General features: G+C 39.9%; 2 protein-coding genes across 6 annotated transcripts in view; one reads left to right on the top strand and one right to left on the bottom strand.

The window, feature by feature from the left end:
• HNRNPA2B1 (heterogeneous nuclear ribonucleoprotein A2/B1) overlaps positions 1-11,996 on the top strand; it is a 13,014-nt gene extending 1,018 nt beyond the window's left edge. Inside the window, exons 2-12 of one of the 5 annotated variants that reach the window (XR_004841981.1) lie at positions 3,555-3,665; positions 4,397-4,543; positions 6,467-6,677; positions 7,005-7,106; positions 7,196-7,285; positions 7,817-7,879; positions 8,338-8,457; positions 8,714-8,836; positions 9,459-9,541; positions 9,696-10,620; positions 10,863-11,140. Coding sequence is in view for 4 of the 5 variants with exons in the window: in XM_035894116.1 (XP_035750009.1) it covers positions 3,555-3,665; positions 4,397-4,543; positions 6,467-6,677; positions 7,005-7,106; positions 7,196-7,285; positions 7,817-7,879; positions 8,338-8,457; positions 8,714-8,836; positions 9,459-9,520 (1,029 nt within the window). In the remaining variant the exon portion in view is untranslated. Of the gene's footprint in view, positions 1-3,554; positions 3,666-4,396; positions 4,544-6,466; positions 6,678-7,004; positions 7,107-7,195; positions 7,286-7,816; positions 7,880-8,337; positions 8,458-8,713; positions 8,837-9,458; positions 9,542-9,695; positions 11,141-11,821 lie in introns of those variants that run through there. The other 4 variants (XM_035894116.1, XM_035894114.1, XM_035894115.1 and 1 more) reach the window with 4 other exon arrangements.
• A 5,665-nt stretch (positions 11,997-17,661) lies between these two features.
• NFE2L3 (nuclear factor, erythroid 2 like 3) overlaps positions 17,662-27,237 on the bottom strand; it is a 44,401-nt gene continuing 34,825 nt past the window's right edge. The window contains exons 3-5 of the mRNA XM_035894064.1: positions 23,782-23,889; positions 22,598-22,681; positions 17,662-20,197 (exon numbers count right to left, since the gene is read on the bottom strand). Coding sequence (XP_035749957.1) covers positions 18,995-20,197; positions 22,598-22,681; positions 23,782-23,889 — 1,395 coding nt within the window. The 3' untranslated portion in view covers positions 17,662-18,994. The remainder of the gene's footprint in view (positions 20,198-22,597; positions 22,682-23,781; positions 23,890-27,237) is intronic.

Below are 27,237 nucleotides of genomic sequence, written 5' to 3' on the forward strand. Positions count from 1 at the left end.
GCACTGTCTTTCTAATTTGGGACCCGTAAAGCTAGCTTTGCTTTTGGCAGGCCTAGCCATACTAGTTCAGAGATCCTACGCGCTTGTGTCTGTTAACTGTTTTTGTCACTCGGGTTCTTAACTCCGCAGAAGTTTGCGGTCAGTTTGGAGTATTTGTGCGCACATTATGGCTATATGAAACACATCTCCTTGCTCTGATGATGAATTTTCCAGTGCTTTGAAGTGTTCCTGTGAAAGAAGACTTAAAATAAGCACTGATGAAGATTCTACAGAGTTCATAAAGATTTCCTCTTGCACTCCGATCCTGCCACAGAGTGTACTATGGAAATCTTGAAAGACGTTTTTCTTCCAGCTTTTATATTGTGGGCCTTGGCGGGGGTGGGTTGTACGTGTATGGGCGTTGTTTTTACCAGATGAGGATTTTTGATCAAGATTCTGAGAGGGACTGGAGTGATAATAGTGTTTATCATACACTTACAGCTTCAGCATAAACTTCGGATGGTCAGAGCTCTATGGACCCTGGTTAACACTAGACTAACCAGAGCTTCTTAAAACTGGCACACTTAAGACAAATAGTCTCCCTACATACAGAGGCTGTGCATGTATTAGTGGAGCAACATCTTCATGGTATTTTCACACAGTGGTTTTAATTGAAGAACTGGTAGTGAATTTTATTACTGCTGTGTCCTGACGTGTGGTGCCTAAATGTTGTTCAGGGTAGGGCATCTACTGCATGACACTTAACACATGGTAGATTACAGTTTCTGAGAACTCATACATCTATAAAGCATGTTTCTATTCTGTTTATTAGTAATGTGAGGTATATGTTTTTCCTTTAAAAACCAAATGCAGTTGTTACAGCTGATAGATTCTGTTCTTTCCTTGAGTCTCATTCATGCATTTATAACTGTTTTCAAAGGTCAATCTAACACTGGAAAAATACTACCCACCTACTAAATTTGCTTGATTCTCTTATTTTTATAAGAAAATGGAAGTGCATTATTATTATTACTGACGGTTATATAGGAAAAAGTGTCTTTTGTGGGCCTACGAAACTGTAGCAAGTCGTCTCTACTTCAGCAGAACTGAAGTAATTTGAAGGGAGGATTTTTTTTTTTTTCAGTATCGTTGCTTACAATGATTTCTCTGCTAGCCTACTCAAGTTATAAATTATAGCATATAGTATGACTTGCAGCACATGACTTTACAGTCCAAGTCTGGTATGCAGCCAGCTTTATTACTTTTGAGAGATGAGGTGAAAGGAAACTTGACGTAACAGGGGTTTGCTGCTTTTAAACTCCTGTGTCTAATTTTGCCTGTCTGTACAAGGAGAAGAGTATTAGCTTCCTTTGTGTTGCTTAGAAGAAAAAATACTGGATCCAACAGCAGATCTGAGTGTTTTAAGAGACATTTAAACTGATCATTTTCAAATACAGTATTTGGGGGGAAAAGGATTGTTTTTCTAATGGTTGACTTCCTTGTTAGACTGCAGTATCTCAAGCTGGTAGCAGGGTGATGCATTTTGAACAGAAACTGATTCAGTACTACCTGCAGTAATTGTCTTAGTTTTACATGCATCTAGATCCAGGAGTGCCTTGGACAACCTCAGAAAACATGTTGGTCTACATGCAGATTGGCCTAACAGTTCTAAAAGCATTTGTGCACTGAAATATTTTGCTTATTTTCCGAGTACCATTGTCTGTCGTTGGTTGTCTTAATTTCGTTTTTACATTTATCATAATGTCCAGTACATAGTTGGTCACATTGTGTTTGTCAGTGATCGCTAATGATGCAGTGTTTGGGTTTTTTAAAAAACAGCTACCATCCTAAAGAAAAACCAACACCCAAGCAGATTTTCTTCATTTTTAAAGTTAGTTAACAGTATAAGGCTGAAGTAATAATTGCATTTGAGTTCTCTTGTCCCTAGCAGGACAGTTCTTTTTCAAACAACATTGTGAAATCTTAGATTTTGTGGAAGGGGACTACTTTTTAGTGTTGCGGGGTTTGGTTTTTTTTGTTGCTGTTTGACACATGAAATTGCAAAATGTATGCTCTAGTGATGCTGTTATGTGTAGAAAATTACAATTATGGTGCTTGCTTGGTATAAAAAATTAGCATTAAAGTATTCTTGACTGGTAAAGGTTGGAAGGTTGTCGTTGGCCTACTGCAGATTGGCCTAACAGTTCTAAAAGCATTTGTGCACTGAAATTTGCTTATTTTCCGAGTACCATTGTCTGTCGTTGGTTGTCTTAATTTCGTTTTTACATTTATCATAATGTCCAGTACATAGTTGGTCACATTGTGTTTGTCAGTGATTGCTAATGATGCAGTGTTTGGGTTTTTTAAAAAACAGCTACCATCCTAAAGAAAAACCAACACCCAAGCAGATTTTCTTCATTTTTAAAGTTAGTTAACAGTATAAGGCTGAAGTAATAATTGCATTTGAGTTCTCTTGTCCCTAGCAGGACAGTTCTTTTTCAAACAACATTGTGAAATCTTAGATTTTGTGGAAGGGGACTACTTTTTAGTGTTGCGGGGTTTGGTTTTTTTTGTTGCTGTTTGACACATGAAATTGCAAAATGTATGCTCTAGTGATGCTGTTATGTGTAGAAAATTACAATTATGGTGCTTGCTTGGTATAAAAAATTAGCATTAAAGTATTCTTGACTGGTAAAGGTTGGAAGGTTGTCCTTCCTGCTTTGGTATAATACCACATACAGAATAGTAAATGGTCCTGTTTTTCTAACGATGTACTTGTCATCACAGCAGAAATTTCTGCTGAACAAGCGTAGTGGTAATTTCTATGAAAGGCAATAGAACAAAGTCTTAGTGAAAGCATAATTTACATTAATAGATACATATTCACATATGTATTATTCACGTTTCTGTTTTAAAGGGAATCCACTTAGTTCTGATATTGCTGCTGTTGAGGGTGGATAGGTTTACCCCCTTAATTCCAGTGGTGTAGGATCCCAGATTAATTTTACAGATGCTCCTTCTTTCATTTTAATAATGAGAAAATATGAATCTCTGACCCGTTTTAAAACATCTTTAGCCATATCTTCATTTTTTATTTTTAATGCCTTGGGTAAATATTGTGATAGTATTCACGTACAACAATTTGAGCCAGAATGGTTTTAAAAATAAGAGCTATCTGGAATAGAATCAGTCGGTATGAATGAATTCATGTTATCTGTAATGAGAACTTTTGGGTTTGTTTTTATTTTCCTGTTCTTTAAACGCATCTCCTGAAGATCTTTGAGAGGACTATTCTGGAAGTCTTTCACTGTGGTGCCTTGTCCTTAATATTTGAAGGAGAGATGGGAAGAAGCACATTATTAAAACCTGTACTGTAAGAGCAGACCCACAGAATTGCATAAATTGCTTAATTTCTTGAGTAGTGGTAGAACATTTAGAAGAGCCAAGCCTAATTTTGAAAAATATGTCTTGCCCAAAGGTTTTGACACTGAAGAAAATGTTACTTAGTGTCTAATTATGCTGATGCAGAGGGGGTATTGTTAATTATATTAATGCAATCTTCTTTTGTGTGATAGAGGGAAAAGGAGCAGTTCCGCAAACTGTTTATTGGCGGCTTAAGCTTTGAGACAACAGAGGAAAGCTTGAGGAGTTACTATGAACAATGGGGAAAGCTTACAGACTGTGTGGTAAGTTTGGCATGCTAATGTGCAGTGATGGTATAGAATGTTTAGAAATTGTAGGGAGTTTTAAACTTGCGTGTCACTGGCTGAAGTGCATTAGGGAGTGCTTATGCAGAGCACCGTTACATCTGTGCGATGTATTCATAGAATCATTTAGGTTGGGAAAGACCCTTAAGGTGATCAAGTCCAGCCGTAAACCTGACATGATCAAGCCCACCACTAAACAATGCCCCTAAGCGCCATGTCTTTATGTCTTTTACATACCTGCAGGGACAGTGACTCTTGCAGAAATTGCTCCACTGAGTTTGTTTTGGGAACAGTAAATCTGTGGCCTGCCCTAAGTGCCATGTCTTTGTCTTTTACATACCTGCAAGGACAGTGACTCTTGCAGAAATTGCTCCATTGAGTTTGTTTTGGGAACAGTAAATCTGTGGCCTTCAGAAAACTTAAAAGAAATGATGTGTTTGATTTTTTGAGAAAACAAACGTAAATATAAACATGTCACTGATACTGCAGTGTTTCTGAGTTATGGGTAGAGTCTTAGAGGACAACAATGGTTTGACTTCCTGTGATGCCAAGCAGTGTTCATGTACTTAATCAGCAGAGCCTGCTACTTTATTACAATGGTGTTTTGAAATAAATCGAGCAAAGTGTAAATTGTTTACATGTTTTCTTCAGACATGTTGAGCTTAACATGAGACAGGTAGAAATGGTTTAAACATGTTTATTATTTTTAGGTAATGAGGGATCCTGCAAGCAAAAGATCAAGGGGGTTTGGTTTTGTAACATTCTCCTCCATGGCTGAAGTTGATGCAGCCATGGCTGCAAGACCTCACACGATTGATGGAAGGGTGGTTGAGCCTAAGAGAGCTGTGGCTAGAGAGGTAAGTGTGGATTTGAAAGCAGATACTTTTCATGCTTTGAAAAAGGGATATCTGTTTGGGTCAGACAGTTATGCTTTGTTCTTGTTTGAAATTGCCTCGGTTTAATTCTGTAGTTAAAAGGCTGCAGTTGGGGCACTGTTTCCCATGGTTTCGGTCTGTTAAATGACACTATTACATAAATGTCTATTATTACAGTAATTTATTGAGTTACTCTGGTCATAGAATCTTGTCTGCAAGGGACACAACTGAGGTCTGAAAGTATTGTTAGTGAAAACACATTGAATGCCTGTAATTAGGCAAATTCCAAACTAACTTCTCTGGAGTGGTTACTGTTACTAAGCCTCAAATTAATGAACTCCTGTCAATCTCTCCTGACTATTCCAGCATCTTCTTGGGTATTTCTAAAAGGTATAGAACTGCAGTGACTAAAAATTGAGAATGTGGTAGGGAAACTCCTTGTGTTTTCCAGTAATGGTGTACAAAATCATCTTTTGGACTACTCTAGCTTCAGCCTCAGGCATATTTGGTTTTAAACTTCAGGGTACAAATAAGGTATGTGCTGCACAGGAATGCGGTGCACCTGTAAACTTCTGAGCCAGGTTACTGTGGCACAGAGGTACTTGAGGAGTGTTGTGGTTTAAGCCAGCAGGCCGCTAAACACCACACAGCCATTGGCTCACTCCCCCGTCCCTGCAGCAGGACGTAAAATTCGTGGCTTGAGATAAAGACAGTTCAATAGAACAGAAAAGGGAGGGAAAGTAATAACAATGATAAAAGAATATACAAAATTATGCACAATGCAGTTGCTCACCACCTGCTGAATGAATGCCCAGCCAGTTCCTGCACAGTGGTCACTGCCCCCTGGCCAACTCCCCCCAGTTTATGTACTGATGTCATATGGTATGGATGGAAACCCCTTGGCCAGTTTGGGTCAGCTGTCCTGGCTGTGCTCCCTCCCAGCTTGTTGCTGGCAGGGCACAGGAAACTGAAAAGTCCTGACTAGAGTAAGCACTACTTAGCAACAACTAAACCATCCCTATATTATCAACATCATTCTCGTACTACATCAAAAACACAGCGCTACGCCAGCTACCAGGAAGAAAATCAACTATCCCAGCCAAAATGAGGACAGGGAGCAAGCACAGATTCTAGATGACTCTCTTTCCCACGTTGCGGGAGTGCTCGGAGGGTTTACCAGTTTAAGGCTAGACCTAGGTGTTCAATGCATTTGGACTGATGAACTGGAATTGAATGAGCTGTCCCAGCGGTCAGAGGAAATATAACCACTGGTACCACTGTTAGCTAGCCTGGTTTTCTTGCTGTTCCCTGCAGAACTTGGAGTGGTTAGCATTCGGAAAAAGTCATTCCTGCCTAGTGCAGCAGCTCAGTTATCACGCTTAAAGTGTAAAAGTAACCCATCAATGTGAGGAGTGGTCTGCGTATTTTGAATAGGGGTTAAAATGCATAGCTGTGGACTTGCTGAGGTTGAAAGACCTGTGCTGTTGACATGAGTGGAATAGGGGTTTCACTACTGTTGGGGAAATGGGTGGAGGAAGCCGACACATCTTTGTTTTAAGTATAAAAATCATGCAGAACTTGCAGTTCTTTCAAACAGTTGATCTTAAATATGCTCAAAGGCTTTTTATTTACTTTTATGCATTTCATAGCACTTTTATCTGTATCTTTTTCAGTGCTTTTAAGGCTTTGACATAAAGGGGGGAAGAAAAACCTCCAAATTACCCCATGTTACTTCCCTCCCAGAAGGCCCTCCAAGGAAGGTGGCAGGGACCTGCATCGTAAGAGGGCTATCCTAGTGCTTGAAAAAGATCTTAGTTTATCAGTATTCCATTCCTGAAATCCTGGCAAAATAATGATAGGTGAAACTGGTTTTCTTTGTGGTAATTTAAAGGGTTCTTTTAACAGGAATCTGGAAAACCTGGTGCTCATGTTACTGTGAAAAAACTATTTGTTGGTGGTATTAAAGAGGACACCGAAGAGCACCACCTTCGTGACTACTTTGAGGAATATGGAAAAATTGACACTATTGAAATCATTACTGACAGACAGTCTGGTAAAAAGAGAGGGTTTGGATTTGTTACATTTGATGACCATGATCCTGTGGATAAAATTGTATGTAAGTAAGCCTCATTTCACTCTTTCATTTGATAGTATTAGTCTTTGCAGTCATGGTAATTTTGTAAAGCTAAACTTAACGAACAAGGTAATGGGATTAGTTACATGCATGAATATTTGCTACATCGTAGTTACGATTAATTTTGTGGGAACATATATTTTAAATAAGTACTGACTTCTTTGCTTAAAAGTTACATGGTATTTTGGGGTTTTAAATTGTATGGAATATCTATGCATTCATTTGGGAATTACGTCATTTTAGAATACTCTTATTTGTTGCCAGATCAGTACTTAAATGCTGATGGTATCTTATTTGATGTGATTACAGTGCAGAAGTATCACACCATCAATGGCCATAATGCAGAAGTAAGGAAAGCTCTCTCTAGACAGGAAATGCAGGAAGTGCAAAATTCTAGAAGTGGGAGAGGAGGTATGTACAAGTAACGGTTAACGGTTTGTGGTTGATTCTTTGTGTTCCTTTGCATGATCTCACTACTTCTAAATGTTAAACTGTTACAGGGAACTTTGGGTTTGGTGATGCACGTGGAGGTGGTGGCAACTTTGGTCCAGGACCTGGTAGCAATTTCAGAGGGGGAGCCGGTAAGACAGGCATGTTTGTCGCATTTTTTTTTCCCCTTAATTATACTGTCTTTCTGGTTCTGGGTAACTATGTAAGCTACTGCTGTTTAATTTAAATGCGGCTGTAGCAATTAGAGAATTTATGGGAAAAACAACTTGTAAACCTCTTCTGTAGAACACAAACTGATTATGTGGATATTCAGTAAAAGAAGTTTGGGGGTTTTTTGAAGAATTTTATTAAAAGCCAAAATTAACCTAAACTTAATAATTTCATTAAGGAATTCAGAGATTTCTCCTTTGGAATTCTATGCAGCACTTGCGTGAGCTTTAAAGTGGAAGTGCTATGTCCGAAATTAAAACTAGGTACCTTACAAACGCAAGGAAAGAGATGATGTAGAGCAATGATTAGATGTGTTACTTCACACATATACTTGAATTTAGAAAAATATGTGTGCTTAATCAATACTCTCTGAGATTTGGTCCTTAAGGTCATGGGGATTTGAGAATTCAGTTAGTTTGCTACAGGTGAATTTACATACTTGGGGTTTTTTCTTCCAACAGATGGATATGGAAGTGGCCGTGGATTTGGTGATGGGTATAATGGATATGGTGGAGGACCTGGAGGTTAGTTTACTTCCTTGGTGGTGGCGGCTATTGTTTTTCTCTCATTCAGAAACATTTTTATATTCATTTATCAATTGTATAGAAGTTATATTAATTGCCAAAGCCATTTTGTTGGCTTTAAGAAGCATATGTGGTTGTTGGCTCATGTTAAACTTTTATGTGGTAAATTCATGGTTATTTCTTGGACAACCATGCCATTTCCTTAAAGAACAGCAGTGTTTCTTAAATTTCCTGAAAAATCAAGGTTTTAATTGAGGCTTTTAGGGTTTTGGTTACAATTTGTTTAGGGTGGGAGTTAGTATGTGCCTTTAAAAATAGTGTTGATAGACATTTCTTTACAGAACTCCTACCCTTTTCTTACCCTGTAGGCTTCTACACAGAAAAATATCCTCTGATTCTGTAGAATTTGGTTGCCTTCTACACTGAAAAGTTTATTTTAAAGGATTATATTGTTATAGGTGGCAACTTCGGTGGCAGTCCTGGTTACGGAGGAGGAAGAGGAGGATATGGTGGAGGAGGACCTGGTTATGGCAACCAGGGTGGGGGCTATGGAGGTGGTTATGACAACTATGGAGGAGGTAACCTACTGGCTTGAAATGACCAAGCATTTCAGTGCAAGTCACTTGAGATTTGGGCTGGGTGGGTGGGTGGTGCTGTAAATGTTGAAGCTCTTGTTTTCCAAAGAGTATGAAAAAGCGGTTCATTGCATACACAGCTGGAATATCTGTATTATTTTGTACTTTACTGAAAATTCTAATAATGAGGTAACTTTGTGAGTGCCGTATGCGTTTTAGCTCATTTAGGTATTTTTCCACTTTTGTATTGATAATCCAGGAAATTATGGAAGTGGAAACTATAACGATTTTGGAAACTACAACCAACAACCTTCAAATTACGGTCCAATGAAGAGTGGAAATTTTGGTGGCAGCAGGAACATGGGGGGACCATATGGTGGAGGTATTGTATATGTCCTGACCTGCTTTGGAGCCAGAGTGGGTGGGCTTTAGTCTTTTGGGGAGGAAGATAGGACAAGAAATAACTTTTGAACTAAAAGAGGGTAGTAGATCAGGATTAGATGTAAAGTAGTTCTTTATGGTGGGAGTGGAAGTTCCATGTTCTTTGCTATCCGCTCACACCATTTGTATAGAGTCTAGTTAATGTCACTAAATTTGCTGGGATTTCTTCTCTTCCCCCTCCTGTTGTAGTGTCGCATTTTTTTTGACGCTTTCTGCTTTTGTTATCTAAATGTTATTTAATATGGCCTGTAAAGCTTGCGAAATGGAAACTGAAATACAAAGCCCTTTCTTGTAAGGTTTAGCATGGAAATAAAGTCAGCCCTTGCAAGCTCAAGATGGTACAGTGCATCAAATTACCTGTGACACTGTTGAATCTTCTAGGATTGCAATATGTAGTTCTGGTGGCAGTTTTGGGTGTTACTTAGAGGAAGACAGTGAAATGTTGAAGTCTTTGTTTCTTGAAGTAAAGCAGATGTTAAGCTTCATGCAGAATTAAAAGCATCCCTAGATTTAAAAAGGGTACCGAGGTAACTCTTCTGTTTCTTCTTTTTCTGCAATTGCAGGAAACTATGGTCCGGGGGGCAGTGGAGGAAGTGGTGGATATGGAGGGAGGAGCCGTTATTGAGTTTCTGCAAGCATGCCATGGGTAAGTATGTTTTTAAGTGTTAAAATTGCAGTGATTCTTGAGAGTAGCTGCAGGAGTTAAAAGCTTTTTAGGATCATATTATCTTTCCTTTAAAAAATGGTTAGATGAATAATTTCATAACCTATTTTTTTACTCTTTACTTCTGTTGAAACAGGCTTCACTGTATAAATAGGAGAGGATGAGAGCCCAGAGGTAACAGAACAGCTTCAGGTTATCGAAATAACAATGTTAAGGAAACACTTATCTCAGTCATGCATAAATATGCAGTGATATGGCAGAAGACACCAGAGCAGATGCAGAGAGCCATTTTGTGAATGGATTTGGATTATTTAATAACATTACCTTACTGTGGAGGAAGGATTGTAAAAATGCCTTTGAGACAGTTTCTTAGCTTTTTAATTGTTGTTTCTTTCTAGTGGTCTTTGTAAGTGTAGAAGCATTCCTTTGATAATGTTAAATTTGTAAGTTTCAGGTGACATGTGAAACCTTTTTTAAGATTTTCCTCAAAGTTTTGAAAAGCTATTAGCCAGGATCATGGTGTAATAAGACATAACGTTTTCCTTTTAAAAATTTAAGTGCGTGTGTAGAGTTAAGAAGCTGTTGTACATTTATGATTTAATAAAATAATTCTAAAGGAAATATTGTGTAATTTTAGATTTTTTTTTTAATATTGTAAAATAAGGCAAGGAGTGGGTAGTATAAGGTCCCACAAATAATATAAAGCTATTGTTGTACATGTAAAATTAAATGCTGGTCAGAAAAAAGTATGTTGTCTGTAAATGATCAGGTTTAAAATACCTAGATAACTTAAGGGATATCTCTGCAAGGAGAAACACCTTTTTAGATCTTTTAGATGCTGCTTCTTCAATGGCAAGGAAAGGAAATATCCCCAGCGAGGTACTCTTCCAGGGACACAGGTCTAGTACAAGAGAACTCTTGAAAACGTCACTAAATTCAGCCAGTCTTAAAAAGCTGCGCTGTATTTCTGCAAAGCTTTAACTACAGTAGTTTATAAGGATGCCAACGAAGGCTGAGGGTGTAGAGCAAACTAGTTCTAAGCTTCAGTTAAACTTCTTTAGGTAAGATCTTATTTACTTTTCCTTTCTTAATGTTCCAAAACCAAGAAACTAATATTGTTTGACAGTATTCTTTCAGTATAGTGATTATCGTTATGTAGTTTAACATAGCAATGAATTGAGTTAAAAATTACCAATTTAAAAGAAATTTGTGAAACCTGTTTTCTTGTATTATTAAATTTTTTTACAAACAAATTTTTGTTAATTTCAGCTACTTAACATATTTTTTTCCTACTGGAATCTAGCTATGATATGAACCCTGGACAAGCATAGACTGCTGCCACTGTACACTGCTACAGTTGAACAAATGAGACCTGCAAGTGTCCATTAGTAAAGCTTTGCAAGGGTTCCATCCCTGGTGTTGGTAGTTAAAATGGTAGGTCACAAGTTAATTAAATCATACAACTTTAATTTTTGCATCCTGCAACATTTTATTTTTTCTTGGGAGTCTGTGCATTACGGTGGTTGCAAGGTAATGCAATGAAGGTAGTTCTGTGCTGTTGAAAATGAACTATGTTGTTATGTGTCTTGTCTGCTGTAATCTATTTTATATAACACGTTTCATCCTGAAGGTTCCCAAGTAACTCTAGACTGTTTACGTGTAAGGAAAAAAATTGCACCACAGAATACATCTGCCTCTGTGAAGGAATGTGTCGTCCATTCTTTTAACAACTGCATAAGCAGTTCTTTAGGAGGGGAAGTGAAAACTTCAAATGAAACTGCAGGTGGTATTTCATAAGTGTATAATGTAATTATGTAAATTGGAATTTGGCTAGAATGTTGAGGTTTCCACCATTTTTTATAGTTCTTGCAGCTAATAAACCTTAGTGCCAAATTCAGTCAGCCTTACTCACCGCATTGAATGTTTGCACCTCAAATTAATAGAAATTCATCAAGTAATGAGTTACTCAGAGTAAGGGTGGCATACTCTACTAGATTTGGTTTTTAAATAAAAATCAACAAAACCCACAAAAAAAGGCAACCAAAAAAATGCCCTCATTTCAAAGTTCCACGGCCATTAAAAGGCTAACCACTGAAGAACGTGGACTCGGCTAACAAAAGTCCTGTTCCTTTTTGTGTTAGACACACCAGTGAACTGCTTATACTTCTTTTTTTTAAAAAATGGCTCAAGTTCCCCTATTGGTAATTTGGTTTAGACATATGTGATAAACATCTTCAGATACACTTTTTTTTTCTTTGGCAGGAAGGTGCCATGCTGCAGGTAACTAATGAAGAAGTGGTCAACCACAGAAACGCTTCAAGAAATAAGAAATTCTGTATCATCACAAAATAGTTGTTTTTGCTGCCTTCATTAAAAATCTAGAGGTTAAATGAATACTGATAAAACATCACAATTAGTACAGCTCCCTGTAATGCTGGGTTTTTTAAATTATAGTAATAATGTCTTGTAAACCTTTCGAATAAAATTCAGATTCGTTAGGAGAAACAAATCACTAATGTTAAAATAGCAAACATTCTGTGAGTAGAAAGTTTAACTACGTATTTTTATAACTTTGATAGCTTTAAAATAAAGTATTTTTTATACCAAAGTAGTTCTAGTGTAATGCTTAATAAAACTTAGTGTGTGTCTAACATTAAATAATGTTTATGTGCAGCTTTTAGACCCTTTCATGATTTGAAACACTCCATTTTGAGGTGGATTTAAAACAAAGTCAAGTTGGCAAATGTATTCACAGAACTTGTGTCTCTGACCGCAGGCATCTGTTCTCTGTTGGGAGAAACAGTGCTGCAAATTAAAAACGCTCTTCTTTTTGCTGTTGGACACAACTGCTTTAAAGTAGCTTTTTGGCTGTGTTTTATATCACGTTATAAAAATATATCTCCTCCTTTCCTGTTAATGAAACTAACCACTTGAGACAGTTTGTCAAAATGTGATAGGACAATAGCTTTATCCTTTCCACCTGTAAGGAGCTTCTAGCATCAAGGGAGAAAAACTGAATGGAATGTAGAGTTCCTGCTGTACCAGAACTGTGTTACTGATAGCTGCATCTTCCGGGGAGGAGGGGGGACAAACAAACAAAAAAACCCAACCCCAAACCAACCCAAACTCCCAAGCGTGAGCTTGGGAAAGCTTCAGCTGGGAAGGTACTTGAGGGGAGGTTTCTTCACTCTGTACTGTTTTAACCTGTTACCGATGTACGTGGTTTATTCTAAACTAGAAATTTATATGCTTAGCTGTGGCAGAATCATGTCTTAACCTTCATACAATTGAAAATACTATTTAAGGATTCACATGTGACTACTGTGTTTTATAAGTTGAACTTTCAAATATTTGTACAGGTAACGGTGAGCTGCAATGGAGGCACAAAGCGAAGACGCACAAAATATGCTTTACTTTCTTCTTTCCAGCAGAATGAGTTGACCAGTTGATAAGGGATTTGTTTGCCTTCTTTCCTGGAGCTTAGACTTAGTTAATGGAAGTTTTTTCTTTACAGTTGCCAAGTCCACGTTCATATGACCAAAAAAAAAAAACCAAACCACTTCAAAGGGGAATAATAATTCTGTCTGTTTGAGATACTTACACTTTTTCGGTAGTTTTGCAACAAGGTTTAAAATTTACAATGTTCTATTTTCCATAATGAGGATGTTTTAATACTGATCTACTGGCGATGGGGGAAGGGAGTGTACAGGGGACAGCAGTATGCAAAAACTAAGTTACTGGATATTTAAAGTCTTAAAAGCTTGGAGTATTTGGGTAAGCTTCCTGTGGTCTTGCTGTTGAACTTCCATGACTTTCCTTCTTGGTATGTTTTTAAGAATTCGAGCAAGTGACACGGTGTTTACTGGTGGATGCAGTGAGACGAGTCACCATTTTGAGTCAACCTGGCGCTGAAAGCTAGCGACTTTGAATAAAAACAACAGTGTGTGGTCAATTACTGGTCCTCAAAAAACAACTGTGTGGTCAATTATTGGTCCTCAATTTGCAGACAATGTGTACTTCTCTCTTACTTCCCAAGAAACTTGGTTTATGCCACTCTACAGAGGCTGTTCTCAAAGCAAGGGTAACCTTGCCGGTCAATGTGTTTCGGTGTACTAAGAACTGAGGATCAGGTTGTCAGTACTAGGCCCAGCTTGCCCCCGGCAAACACTTTCTGCAGCAACTGAGGGAAAAATGTGAAAGACAGCATAACTCCTTGGTAACCGGTATGGGAGCAAAAAAACCCCAACCCCAAATAACTACAGTGTTTATAAAGTGATGGTGAAGAGAGGTCAGTGCTGGGGTCTGCCCCTCAGCCTTTGTGCTCTCTGCGTTACTGACATTGAAAGGTGAGTCGTACTCACTTGTACTGCTTGGGCTTCAGGTGCTGAAGTGTTGAGGAAAATGCGAGCAATTGCTCTTAACACATCGTAAAGGGAGCAGGACTTGAACTGTGCCGCGTGGGGAAGAAGAGTGCATTCTTTTATGATGAACGTACACCTTATCTTGGGGCGAAATCGTACTGCTGCTGGGGAAGAAAAAAAACCCCAAAAACATAGATCTGAATTTTTCAAGGAGCTGTCAGCCGAGTTTGTTTTGGCAGCTTGACCACACCTGTGAAAGGATTTGCTGAGAGCATACTGAAGCAGTTACGTTCCCCTTAGCTTTAGCGTTCCGTTTCCAAAGCGGAGTGGTGATGCAAGTGGAATCCTGTAGCAGCGCTGTTACTTTTTTTTTTTTTTTTTTTTTCTTCTCCGAAGGGAGATGCCCGGTTCTCAGCTGGTCTACAGAGCGACGCGGGTAGGAGCGCATAGCGGTGTAGCGCAGCGGGGCGTGCCTGGGCAATGCCCACCCCTTCCGCCAGAAGCTGCGCGGTCCCTTTTAACCGCCGCGTTCTTGCCTCACAGCCTCATGTTGATTTGCGTTGCTAGAAGTTAATCCAGTCAATGTAAGCAGGAACTGGTTTATTTATCGGAACCGAACAGTGCTTCAACTCCAAACGGCTGTGGGACTTGCCCAGTGCGCTGCTATGTGTCTACTAGGTCAGCAGCGTTTGGGGACCACGTGGTTTCCAGACTAGCTTCTGGGACCTCCCGTCCTGCTTCCCTGTCTGAACAAGCTGGCTGTGTGGGCAAGTCCTAGGAAACCGCCGTTCCCCCCAAGTCCTTGCCAGCATGTGATTTCCCCCCTACCCCCTTGCTTTCTCTTCCTTGGCCTGCTCTTTCTCAGTCCGTTTTTAGGCATTCTTGTCTGAAAATCGATGGCTGATGCATTTAATGGCGTTCTAGTCCCTGTGTAGCAGGTACCACGTTGCAGTGCTGCTACCAGGTACGCTGCGGTAATAAGACAGCACGTGGTACACGTGTTGTCTCTATTTGGTTTATTTAATAAATGGTTTTTCACTAAACCTGGTGGCGAGTGTCCTGTTGCCTTATTTATAGGCCTCCACTTACTCTGTCTTCAAGAGTCTTGTTAGAACCATACTTGACTCCCATCAGACACGAGTGTAGTGTGTGTGTTTTGGGACAAACACTGACAAACCAATCTTGATGAAGCGGCTTTGTCCTTTATTTCCTCTTCAAAGTTCGTTCCTCTGGTTTACCCCGTCTAAAACTAGATTGTAAGCTCTCGAGCAGGAACAGTCTTGGCTTGTAAAACTGAGCAGCTGTAAAAAGCAAAGTATGTTGAATAAAACCTAACCGCCAAGGTAAAGCTGTGCTGCAGCGCAGTACTGTTGGGGCTCGGCCTCGCACTTCGTAAGCGCTGCGTAGGGTGTCGTGTTCTGCTGAAGTACTGCGCTTGTCTACACTTCTAATGGGTGCTTCTCTAGAAAAGGCATGGCTGGAGCAGCTGGTGGCTGATGCCCTTCCGTAGTGCCACGAGTGTTGCTACCGGCAATAACGGGGAAGGTAATCCGTGTGCTTCGTGATTTGCCCACCACCCAGTGTTTTTCTCTGTACTTGCTCAATCTGACCTTTCCTAACCCTTTGCAGATAACCTCTTTTCATTATTAAATGTAACAAACCTGCAGTTGGCCGCTCAAATGTTACGGACTGCTTAATGGCTTTACTATGGGAATGATAACGACAACTCCCATGTTGATATTTGCATTTTTTGTTGGTGTATCAGCAGCTCAATCTACAATCCTCAGCCGTGCCATTTTCTAGCAGTGTAACAAGTCTTTTAAAAAAAAAAAGGCATTTTCGTTGTTCCTACGTCAGAGAGATGTTTTTCTCCGTGTCACACCCAGTCAGGAGACTGTACCCCTGACACCTTTTCCACTACATACCTGGCTCCAGAGCATGTCTGATACCATGCCACATCCTTTTACACAGCGTAGTTCCTGGTTTGTACGCTTAGGATTTTGGTTTCTTGAAAGTTAACAATGATGAAGAAAGCCCAGACTTCAGTCGTGAGTTTCCCACCTTTTACAACCATTTCGGTTCAAAGTCAATGCTGTTTTCCTGCATAGCTCCTCGACTCCCCTACAGCATCTCCTTTTTGTGTATGGGTTGAAAAACCGGGTAAGGCCATCCTATGAACCGTATTAAAAGTAGCTTCAGGAACCCAAATATAAGGCATAGCCAAGACTTAAGCGATGTTTGGGGGTTGTTTTTCTTTAAACACAGGCTAGTGAAGGCGCTTCAAAAAGCATGAGCTGGTTTTAGGTGAAGCTTAATGGCAGTCTACTAAAACTGCAAAACCAGATTGTTCTGAATTCTGGCTACGGTTTTCTCGGTGTGGGTAGGTAGCTGAAGGTTGGAGAAAGTACCGTAGTACATCCAGACCTAATGCTCGGTGTCTTCTCATCAGCACTGCTGAAACTTGCAGTCCACTCCAAATTAGTAACTCACCCAAGAGGTTTTGTAGGGGTATGGTTGCTAACTGAGTTCTCAGAAACCGAGATGCATACATAAAACCTCTTTAAGAAATACACTTGTTGGAACAACGACAAGAGTGGAGTTGGCTGAGGGAGGGGCAGCTGATGTTACTTTCCAATCTGCAGATTTACAGGGAAGGGGATGTGGTTGGGGCTGATGTCTTTGCTTTATATGCATTGCCTGGAGTATGCTGCTTTCTATTAGGATTGCTCTCTGAAAGAGTCCCAACAAGCTTCCGTATTTCCAGCGTGTGCCAAAATTTAACCATGTAACTGTTACCAAGTTGGGTGTGTGTGTGCTTTACTTCATTAGGAGCTGGCTTGACCAGAGACCACAGCGCCCCCTCTCTACTGCTGTGGAAGGAGTGGGCACCAGAAGGTTTAGCCATTTTTTTATTTTTTTATCGCTCCCTTCCCTCGTAATTAGACAGAAACTTGTGTTGTGAGGCCCTAAAAGAGAAATACTCGGGTTTCTGGTTTTATCAGTTACAGGCCTAATCTATCAGAATTTGTGCATGTGGGCCGTGAAGACTTGAAGACCTAGTCCTGCAAAGGCTACCCGTATAGGCTTTAAAATGCTTATTATGTCATTTAATTAAAAGATGATAATCGTACAGACTCAAACGTGGGCTTTTCTCTGCCCCCGGAACTAAAAATAAAGTTCACAATTAATCATATGTGTCTGATACCTGTTGCATGTTTTGGTTGGCGTTCATCAACTAGCGATTAAATAAATGCCTTGTGAATACCAGTTGGGATAGATGCGCTTTATGCTAATGCTTAACCACCAGCAAGACATTTCAGAGCTCTCTCATGAAAGTTTCCGCTATGAATTTACCCTATCAGTTTGAGGCTGTGGTGAAACTGATGAATGAAAGATTGGATGCACACGTTTATGTAAAGGAGTCTTTTAATATAAAATGCAGAGCAAATTGTTCGAAACAGCTGATTTCACTACTGATAATTTAGTGCATTTTGTGCTCTGAGGCAGTGCTCGCTTTTTAGAAAATGCCACTTGATGCTACCAGTTACTGTAAACACAAGTGCAAACCAACAACACAATTTACACGCTAGTGGCATAGTTTATTCCTTCAGAAGGTCTAAGCTGGCATTTGAACTTGTACTGCATGTATGTGTAGTTTGTACGTGTTTGGTGCCAAGTGCTTTTTTTAACATACCGGACCACAGAGTCGCTACGTTGCCATCATGCCATGACCGATGAGATATTTTTAAATACCAGTTTTATGGGGTTTGTTTATAAAAGATATAAAAAGTATTTGTTGCTATCTCATTGATAATATTGGTAATTATTTTAATAGCTTACAAACTTGTATGCCTCTTAACTTCCTTATCATTCATTACACCTTCCTTATCATTCATTACGTGCCTTTTAGGCCATCTTTTTTGCAGACCCTGTTCAGGTTGTACAATAGAAAAGGGTAAGCTGTTGTGAATAAGTATGCGAGTGAAGAAAATGTCGTCTTTTTCATAGCACAAATAAATAAATCTCAAACCTAAAAGCTTGTCTCTTCATTCAAAGCTGCTATCAGAGTGTAACCTCATTAAGACAAGTACAGATAAATAGTAATTTGATTTAATTTAAAGATTTGGGGGAAATCTTAAAAAAAAATAAATCCATAACACTGAAGATACTTATAAGCTACCAGTTTTAAAAAGCTACAAAGAAAAACTCTAGTACTTTTCCTTGAGGAATGTATCTAAATGGGGGGGGGGGAAAGGGAAGGTACACAAATAAATATATCACAGACTGAGAACAGAATTCTTTCACCATCACTCATTTTCATGGAAGAAAGTTGAGAATGATTCAGTTGCAGAGGATGAAGGTAAGACAATATTGAATCAGATAACTGATTATTTTTCAGAATCTATTTGCAGATTGACCACATGAGTTCTAAAATTAATTGGTACATTATGTTTGCTTGGAGCTATGATGGTGAAAGTAGTGAGGAAAAATGCAATAGCCTCCTTCCTGGGCCTCTCTCCCCAAAGGAAAACTAGGAAAAGCAGAACAGTTCTGAATAAATGCAAAGCACAAATCTCTTAGGAATACATAAATCCACAGTGAATTTAAGGTGAAGATGAACTTCAGCTACAATTTTTCTTTCAGTGCTAAAAAGGAATAGTAAGATAAGGTCACTTTGTGTATGAAGAATCAGGTACTCAACACTGAAACACATTCTTCTTCCATGTGCAACTTTGCTCTAAAGCTTGCTTTTTTTTCCCCCACTGATGTTCTCTCCCCCATCCCCACCACCAGAAACTAAATTCCTACTTTTACATAGGCCTATATAACTACACTTCTACTGATGGCCTAGCTCCTTTAATTCTAATTAAAACAAAAAGATTTCCTCATCCAGAAGCCTCAGCTGATAGACTTTCTAACAGATCACAATTGGCCCAGTTTGCCAGACCCTTGAACATGCAGTCTTCCTCCTCAAATGTAGTCTTTTCTGTTCATACTACTGACCTCCAGTCTTCACGCAAATATCCTCATCATTCTTTCAGGAAAAATAAAACCGAAGTGATCTTCAGCCATCTTAGTTTTGTTTCTGCTCTTTTTCATCATTTTGCTTCTGTTCTGATTTGACCAAGTGTTTGGGTATTACGAAAACACTGCCATCGCTATTGCAATGAATGACATACTGGCGTGGGTTAACAGGTCTACCCTGGTCATCCCTCAATCTACTGAAAATGTCACTGTACAAGTTCTTTAACTTCTGCTTCATCCGGCTGATTGATCTGCTACACTGAGAGTGCTCCTTTTTAAGGTTCTCCTTTTGTGTTTGAAGATTACATACATCTTCTTCCAAGTTAAGAATTGCATTCAGTTTACGTTTACGACAATTTTGGGCAGCAACTTTGTTTTTTCCTCTTCGTCTGATGTCACGTAGAAGCGATACCTGAGTATCTGTCAGATGGTTCTTTGCTAGCATGGTGTTGAAAGAGTCAACGGGCATGCTCACGATTTCATCTACCGAAAATGGTATTCTTAGAGCTTTTGCACTGCGTTCAGTTCTGCCAAGGTTTGCATCAGTAGAATTATGGCACCTATGCTTTACTTCGTTTGGTTTCTCCATCCACATCTGCTGCTGATGCTCTGGAGTGGATGCTGCTTGACTTGGCAGCTGATCATAAGTGTGGTTATGAAGATACTGCTGAAGTGTGGCTTCTCTGGAACACTCTGAATCACCTGGATATTCCACATGGACATATTTACTGTGTTCTTGGCTATGGCCACCAACAGCTCCTAAGCCATGTGAAGAAATAGATTTAGCATCACTGCTGTACCCAACAGCACCTTCACTGCTGACTGAGTAGGTGGCAGTGCTGTGACTTGAATTTAAAGATAGTCCCAAATCTAAGCCAGGTTCTTCAAAGAGCTGAGAAACTTCTATAGGATCAAAGCCTTCCTCCAAAGCCAAAGATATGAGTTTACTTTCATCAAAATTGTCATTGTGGGCCATTAGGTTTCTGGTGTCAGCAGCTGAAAACAGCCCTGTCAAATTTGACCCATGAAGCAGTGATTCTGGATTTGTGATATTAGAGCTTGACTGAGGAAAAGACTCTTGCTTTTGTAAATGTCTTGTTTCTGAATTTGATTGAGTGGGGTAGTCTGTTCTTAGTAGCATGGCATCGTGAGGATCGAAACAGTGGCAAAGTGTCTGGGTCCAACTTACATTGTGGTGTAAGGATGATGGGTCTCCAGAAGTAGCAACTTGTATATCTTCCAGTAAACTCACCTAAAAGATGATGGGGGGGAAAAATGGGATCTTCTATAAAATGAATGCCTCTACGTTCTTCACCTACAGAGTCTTGATCAATTTATTTTTTAATATTCCACTATTTGGATCTATTAAAGTCAAAACTTTATATGTTAAACTCTTCTATCCTGAATATCGTTTCCCATTTGTACACAGCACAATCTGTGCTGGCATATTGCAAGAGGAAGCGGGAAGGGTGCAGAAGAAAAGCGACTGAAGGGATGGGAGGAGGAGGACTCGCGAAGGACAATGTGGGCGTGATGAGTGTTGAGAGGTGGAAATGGGAACGTTGATAAATGTACATCAAACTACAGCCTCCGTGTTCATCTGATCTGGTCTAAGTAAAGGTCCTTCTAGGATGGGTAGTCCTGGCCCTTCCCTGCTAGTGGTTTTGATGATCATCTGATTCCAGGGTGAGCTGATTCAAGGTGCTAAACTGTTAGAAAATTAACCCTGTAAAGAAGATAAATAGCTCACTGGCAGAACTTAACCAGTGAGAATAGAGGCGTAAGAAAAAGAGGGGAGGAGGCCAGGAATGTTAAGGTCATGCTGGCACATCCTCACTGCTTTTCCTTCACAGTTTATAAAGCTTTTGGGGCTGTAAGCTGCCACACTTGGCTTAGCTCCTTCTTAACTGAGGTCTATTGTGTTCAGATTTCAACTCCTTTACTAATTAGTTTGGAGCAAACATTCCACACCCCCCGCCCCCAAATCACACCTTCTGTGGATGTCTTTTGACTTTAAATTACTACTCAGTTTTTCGTTACAAAAATAAAGCTGCTGTATGATCCCTCAGCCCTGAAGTCCAGATGATAAATGAGTGCTGCAGTAGCATTAAGGCCCGTCTCTCGTGGGCCTGGGTTATAGTTGCTGGGTCCTAGAAGTACAAAGCCACTGCGCAAGATTACGTCAGGATACTTGCTGACAAGTAGATTAGTCATAAATACATGCATACAAAAAGATTGAGAATGTAAATACGTTGAGGAGGAAGCATATGACATGATTACTCCATAGCTGAGCATCCCTACTGTAGTGCAGGAAAGGACTTTTCTGCCTGCCGTTCATTGAACAATGTAAAAAGCACTCTCCACAGGGAAGGAATGAGGTACCATAAAGACCAGAATGTCTTAAGTTCTCTACTATGCTTACTGGGAGCTCAGGTAACAGAAGAAAGTCTTTTGCCTTTATCTCCCAGGGCGTTACCTTGGACTAGACCATCTGCAGTCTGAGAGACAAAGCTGGTATTTTCAATTAAGCCCTTGAAAAGAAATACTCCTAGCAAGTTAACTCTTAAAAAATCCCCCACACTCTAAAGACTTGGTACCTGGAAAAAACAAGCAACCCATTTTCAACAGATAGATAGTCACAAGATGGCAGTGCATTAATAGTCTTAAATAAAATATGCAACCGTGTGTTGATACAGCTACATAAAGGCCACGGCCAAATTCCTTTCAAATTATGAAAAGAACAGAGAACTGATGAATTCTGAACCTTGTTAGTGTGGAATCCATTACCAAAGCTGAACAGAGGAGGTGGCTAATTTATGGACTGGGAGGCACTATCTGGCCTAGATATTCCCAAAACTAGGTATTCCAGAGATAAACATGAAGTTACATAGAAAACACTAATGACCCTGTAAGGCTCCTGCAATGGGAAGCATATGTAAGATGCCCTTGGAGGACTGCAAAAAAGGAATGTAGGGAGTAGCTTCATGGTTAATGATCACAGCTATGAGCTGTGGGAGAGGACAGAGACTCCAATTAAGATAACAACTGGGGTTTTTTTTTGTGAAGATGGGCACCTAGAAAGTAAACAAATAGTGTCAGGAGCCCAGAAGATAAAAAAAAGAAAACAAAATGGTTTTGCCGCTAATGCTGGCTGATTTGCAGTGAAGATGGGTCTATTATTCTTGAGGGTAGTATCCCTGTAAGCACTTGACCCAGTATTTATGGCAACCTCTAATCTTTGGCTGCAAATGCTTAATAGCTGCTAGTGCTTAATAACTCAGCGCTGCTCTAGAGAAACACACAAAGAGCTGCTGTATAAATACAAATTGGCATTGGGTTTCAGAAAAGGAATTATCAGTTGAACTAAGTTGTCCAGTGGCTCCATCCAACTTTGAACACCAGCTGACAGAGAAGACAGGGCTTTGCAGTTTTCAAATCCCAAACTACTGGGGAAAATTTTTTGAGTAGAGCCAATGACAGCTGCTGTAGAAGGTGGATACTAGCGTCTTTAACATCTTCAGGTAAGTTTTACTGCATTGATTGGCTGGTATATTCACTATTTTTTTTTTAATTAGACAAAACAGAGCAAGTAATTATCCAATAATCACTGACTGTATCCCAATCTATTAGCAACACGTGTTCTCCCATTTACCTCTATCATGTTTTCCATCTGCGATGACAGAAGCTGTAAATATTCCTCTAAGGAGAGAAGGGAATCTACATGGTTGCAGTTGCTCTGTGACAGAAGAAACAGAAACACTTTGTAAAGCACAATTATGTTACTCAAAAGGAGGTAAAAATCAAAGTCCAAGAGGAAACAGAGCACAGCTCTGTGAAACACTGCTGCTGACCCTGCCATCAAGTCTTCATCCTGATGGGAGATGTCACGTTGCTAGAATGAGCAGAGTAACTCCATGGCAAGAGCATCCTACTCTGCCTCACAACCGCAGAACTGGGCTTTCCTCCTCTCCCAAGCTGCACCTACGCACCAGTGTGGAAAAATCAAGTATTTTTTCAAAGCCTAGCTGCCAGGACAGCAGCGAACAGAGGCTGGCAAGAAAATCAGCTCTGATGTTCTCAGCTCTACTAAGGTCTGAAGAAGGTTACTTTCCATTGTAGCTCTCAGAGAGAACAAAACCCAAAGAATACCCATTTCAGTTTAGCATCATTAATGTTATTTCTCTGCCTTCTAGTTACAATACATGTTAAAATCTGAACAATCCAGTTTCCCAAATGTAATTCTACATCTCAGCATCACACTGCACATAAACAGTGAAAGCAGCATGATTTAGCATCCACATCTCACGTGTTTGTGGGCCAAAAAAAAATCCTTGCCCACAAACACAACACCTTCATGATGGAGAAAATGAAACCAAACTGAAAAATAGTTAGTTGCAAGTGACTTCTGTAAACCTTAGAACATTTCAACCACATAAACTCTACTGGGGGGGGGCAATTTTTGAGAAGGTGTACAAGAGTATCATTCACAAAGTATCATCTGAAGTCACAGAATCGGAATTATAGAATCACAGAATCATTTTGTTGGAAAAGACCTTTAAGATCATCGAGTCCAACCGTACCTGTCCACTACTAAACCATGTCTCTGAGCACCTCGCCTACCTGTCTTTTAAGTAACTCCAGGAATGGTGACTTGACTCTCACTATCCCTTTCCTGCCCTTGCAAAGGACGCTCCAAATGAAAAGAGGAAATTAAATATTCCTTTCAAAACCATTCACTCCATTTCTTTCACTACTCTTTATCTCAGTGATAAGACCTATACCCTCCCTCACTTCTTCTTCACAGTTTTCCCTTCTTCCATTTTTTTTGTCATTTACCTGATTTATGTCTTCCTCTTCCTCCTCCTCTTGCAGTCCCAGCCGATCATCTCTTTGGTGTGGACGGCAGTCATCCAAAGCTTCCTGACATGCTTTCAGGTCAACATCCTAATGAAACAAATAAAACAGTTCTATTAAGCAACAGGGTGTCAAAATTAATCTTTAAAATGCACTTTTTTCTTTTTTTCTTTTTTTCTTTTTTTTTTTTTTACAGCTATAGCATTTCAAATAAAATACACACTGAACAGTTCATTCACATGGATGAACTGACCCTGTGTAGACTTTAGGGGCAGAACGCAACCGATGTCAGTTCAGGAATGCAGCCACTGCCCCCTCTTTCGGTGCCCAGGCACTACACCCATCTGCGTTAGAAATGGACATTCATAAGCACTGGAAACAAATTCTTCTAGAGCAGATACACGATGATGTGATTTCATGGAAAGTTCAGGCTATCACTATCTTTTGAGTGTCACTTCAGAACAACATATCCAGGCCAGCTATCTAGTCAGTGATGACTAACTGCATTAGTTCCATATATCCCCAGCAAAATGCTATGGCAGGAGCAGAAAAGACAACAGCAACCAACGTAACTGGCTAGCGTTCTGTTCTGAAAATCACAACACATTTACTTTAGGGGTTCTATATGAAAGTATAAGCTATATAAAAACTGCAGTTGTAATAATCATCAAAATATGTAAGAGAGCTTCATACAAAACCCATTAAAAATTAAATGTAAGAAGGTTCAGAAATAGGACTTCAGTAAAATTAAATATAATTTGAAAATAAAGTAATATTAATTTCATTTTTATTAATTCTATTACAAATATTTTTAAATATATGAAAAATAATTTTATTTTTAACTGATTTTTTTTGTTGGCTTTCCATTTTTCTGTACTGTCTTTTCAAGGATTGGAAGGGAATTTTAATTTTATAAACAGTCCCTTCTAACAATAAATATACAGGGCACTCGTCTGTCACTGATGTAAGAGGTACTTTCCTTCAATGATGCCCAACACAATTTCTAGCTATTAAAAATTATATTCCAATATAGTATGTCTTCTTTGTCAGCTGTAGTTGGAAATGACCAGATATCTTAGTCTTGCCAAATATGAGAAAACAAATTTACTTGTCTAAACACGTGCAAAAATACAGGTTTCCTCTATGTAGTAAAACAGCAGGAGTGAATTTAGTGTACGGGACACTGAGTCCATGGCAACTAGCCACCCAACATTTAAAATGAGTTAACTTAAATGAGCAAACACTTAAATGAGTTCAGTGGAGCTACTCACAGGCATCAAGTTAGTCCTATAACTACATGTTTGCAAATCAGGGGTAGACTTTTAATTTTACAGACAACCAACTTGTCCAATGAATATGATCTATTATCATCCTGATTGATAAAATTCATCATCATCAAAAGCAGATAAGTCAAGGACAACCGCTATTAAAGACCTCAAGCTGCTCCTCTTGAGTTGAGTGGCCTGGGAAGCTGCTGCTGCTAAGGTGGAGTATTCGGCTCCTCAGTAACACGGCAAATTCATTACTCTACCAGCTGAGGCAAACGCAGGAAACACTTTGAAACGTCGTATTGACAACGTGATGCCTCGAAAAACACCTGTAAGCACAGGTTTTGAATACAGAAGGTATATGGGTGACAACTTGATAGTTCCTATTGAATCTACCAGGGGTATAAACCTATTCTGCTTCCAGGGAAAAGAAAAACTTGAGGTAACTTTGTGAAAAGCCCACTGTGTGCCCTGCAGATCATTCAAAGCCCTCACAGTAGAACTTGCTTATGGTGGAAATCTGCCTGCAGACGATCCCAGCCTGCTGAAGTCTATGATGGAGGTGGCCCTTCCTAGCACCATCATGAGGACGACTGAATTTCTAGTGTGCCTGATGGGCCCGCTCCTTCCCGAAGAGAAACTGAACACTCCTGAAGGTCATATAGAGCTGTTGACCACTAAGGAGATGGTGAATACTTCTGACCATTAATTTTAGGATTTATCCGGAGTCTGCATTGATTTTTGTGTATCTTTTAAGAAATAATAACTTTGACTATTTTCCCTGCTAAGGCATAGCCAGTGTCTTGGTACCCTTAGGTTCCAGGCTGAGAGCCACCAACTGCACTACAGGTTCATATGCCATTCTGTCCCCACCACCCTTTGGCTTAGGAACAGCAGAGAGGTCAGAGTCGTCCCCCCGAGCTTCGCCGAAGGCTCCTGCTGATGTGAACGGAGGTGCCTGGGGGGACGGCAGGGAGGCAGGGGCTCACATTTGCAATCACAACCATTCGCTGTAGTTTACCAAAGGGAACGTATCATTTCTGCTGAATGAGCTTTAATAATGCTGCACCGCCTGGCTTTGAAGATTGGTCTTACTACCGCCAATTCTTCCTCCAGCAGATGACATTAAAATACACTCATGCCTGCTCACACTGATTATTACTGCATTAAGTTATCCATCCTTTTAAAAAAACCTGTTTGCACCACTACCGGGGCCATTTCTGAAGGAGCATGGCCCTGTTGACCAGCTTTTCACAACAGCAGTGGAACAGATACAGTGCACCTAAGATTGTTCACGGCACCGGTTTCTACGTACAGGATCATTTCAGTGAAATACTTGATATGGAAATCATGCAACGCAACCAGAACCTTTTCCCCTTAATTTCTCAGGTTTGGCTTTTAACAAAAATCCTCCAAATTATGCTGTTAAAGATTTACTCTCTGACATTACACTTCCCTCCAGCTTGTCAGTCTTTCCCAGTGACGAAGGACAGCTGGAACAAGTCATATTCTCGACACTGATATAAAGGATTGATTGCGCCTATACAGTCCTTTAGACATAAACCGTTGACCAAGTCTGGGGCTACGTCTGGATCCAGCCGCACCCAGACTCCTCTCTGAAGAAGAAGTTCAGAAAGCAAGGGGGTCCTTTCCGAACCTCATGAGTCAACGGGAGGGGCTCCCTGACAGTTTTGTCTGACCCTGTCCTCTACGCAGTAAATAATCAAGTGTACCTTGCCATCAAAACTTGTTAAACCACTGTCGCATTTACCACTGAACTTTCATTTAACTCACTTTTAGATCAATAAAGTTTATTGTTGCTTCTCTCTTGCAAGTGAAGTGCACTCTCACTCTATACGCAACACCGCTGGGGGGTGCGGAAGTTCACACCTCCCACAGCAGGCTGTTTATAAACCATGAACTGCAACCCTACCCGACGACAACCTTCAAATTGCTTTTGGAAGTATTTCTGTGCAAGCACAAGGCAGGAGATTTACCCTAAAAAACCCACCCCAAAAAAACCCCCAAGCCCCCAAATATCTCAAATTCTAATCTTGCTTCTGCCATTTACTAGTTTCAGTTGGGCTAGAGAACACAATCCGAGACCAAGTCTGATTTACCAAATTATCCATCAGCCTTGCACGCTGGAGGGCTGGGCTCCAGCTGTGCA

The sequence above is a fragment of the Egretta garzetta genome, unplaced genomic scaffold, assembly GCF_000687185.1.
Source record: "Egretta garzetta isolate BGI_Z169 unplaced genomic scaffold, ASM68718v1 scaffold94, whole genome shotgun sequence".
NCBI lineage: Eukaryota > Metazoa > Chordata > Aves > Pelecaniformes > Ardeidae > Egretta > Egretta garzetta.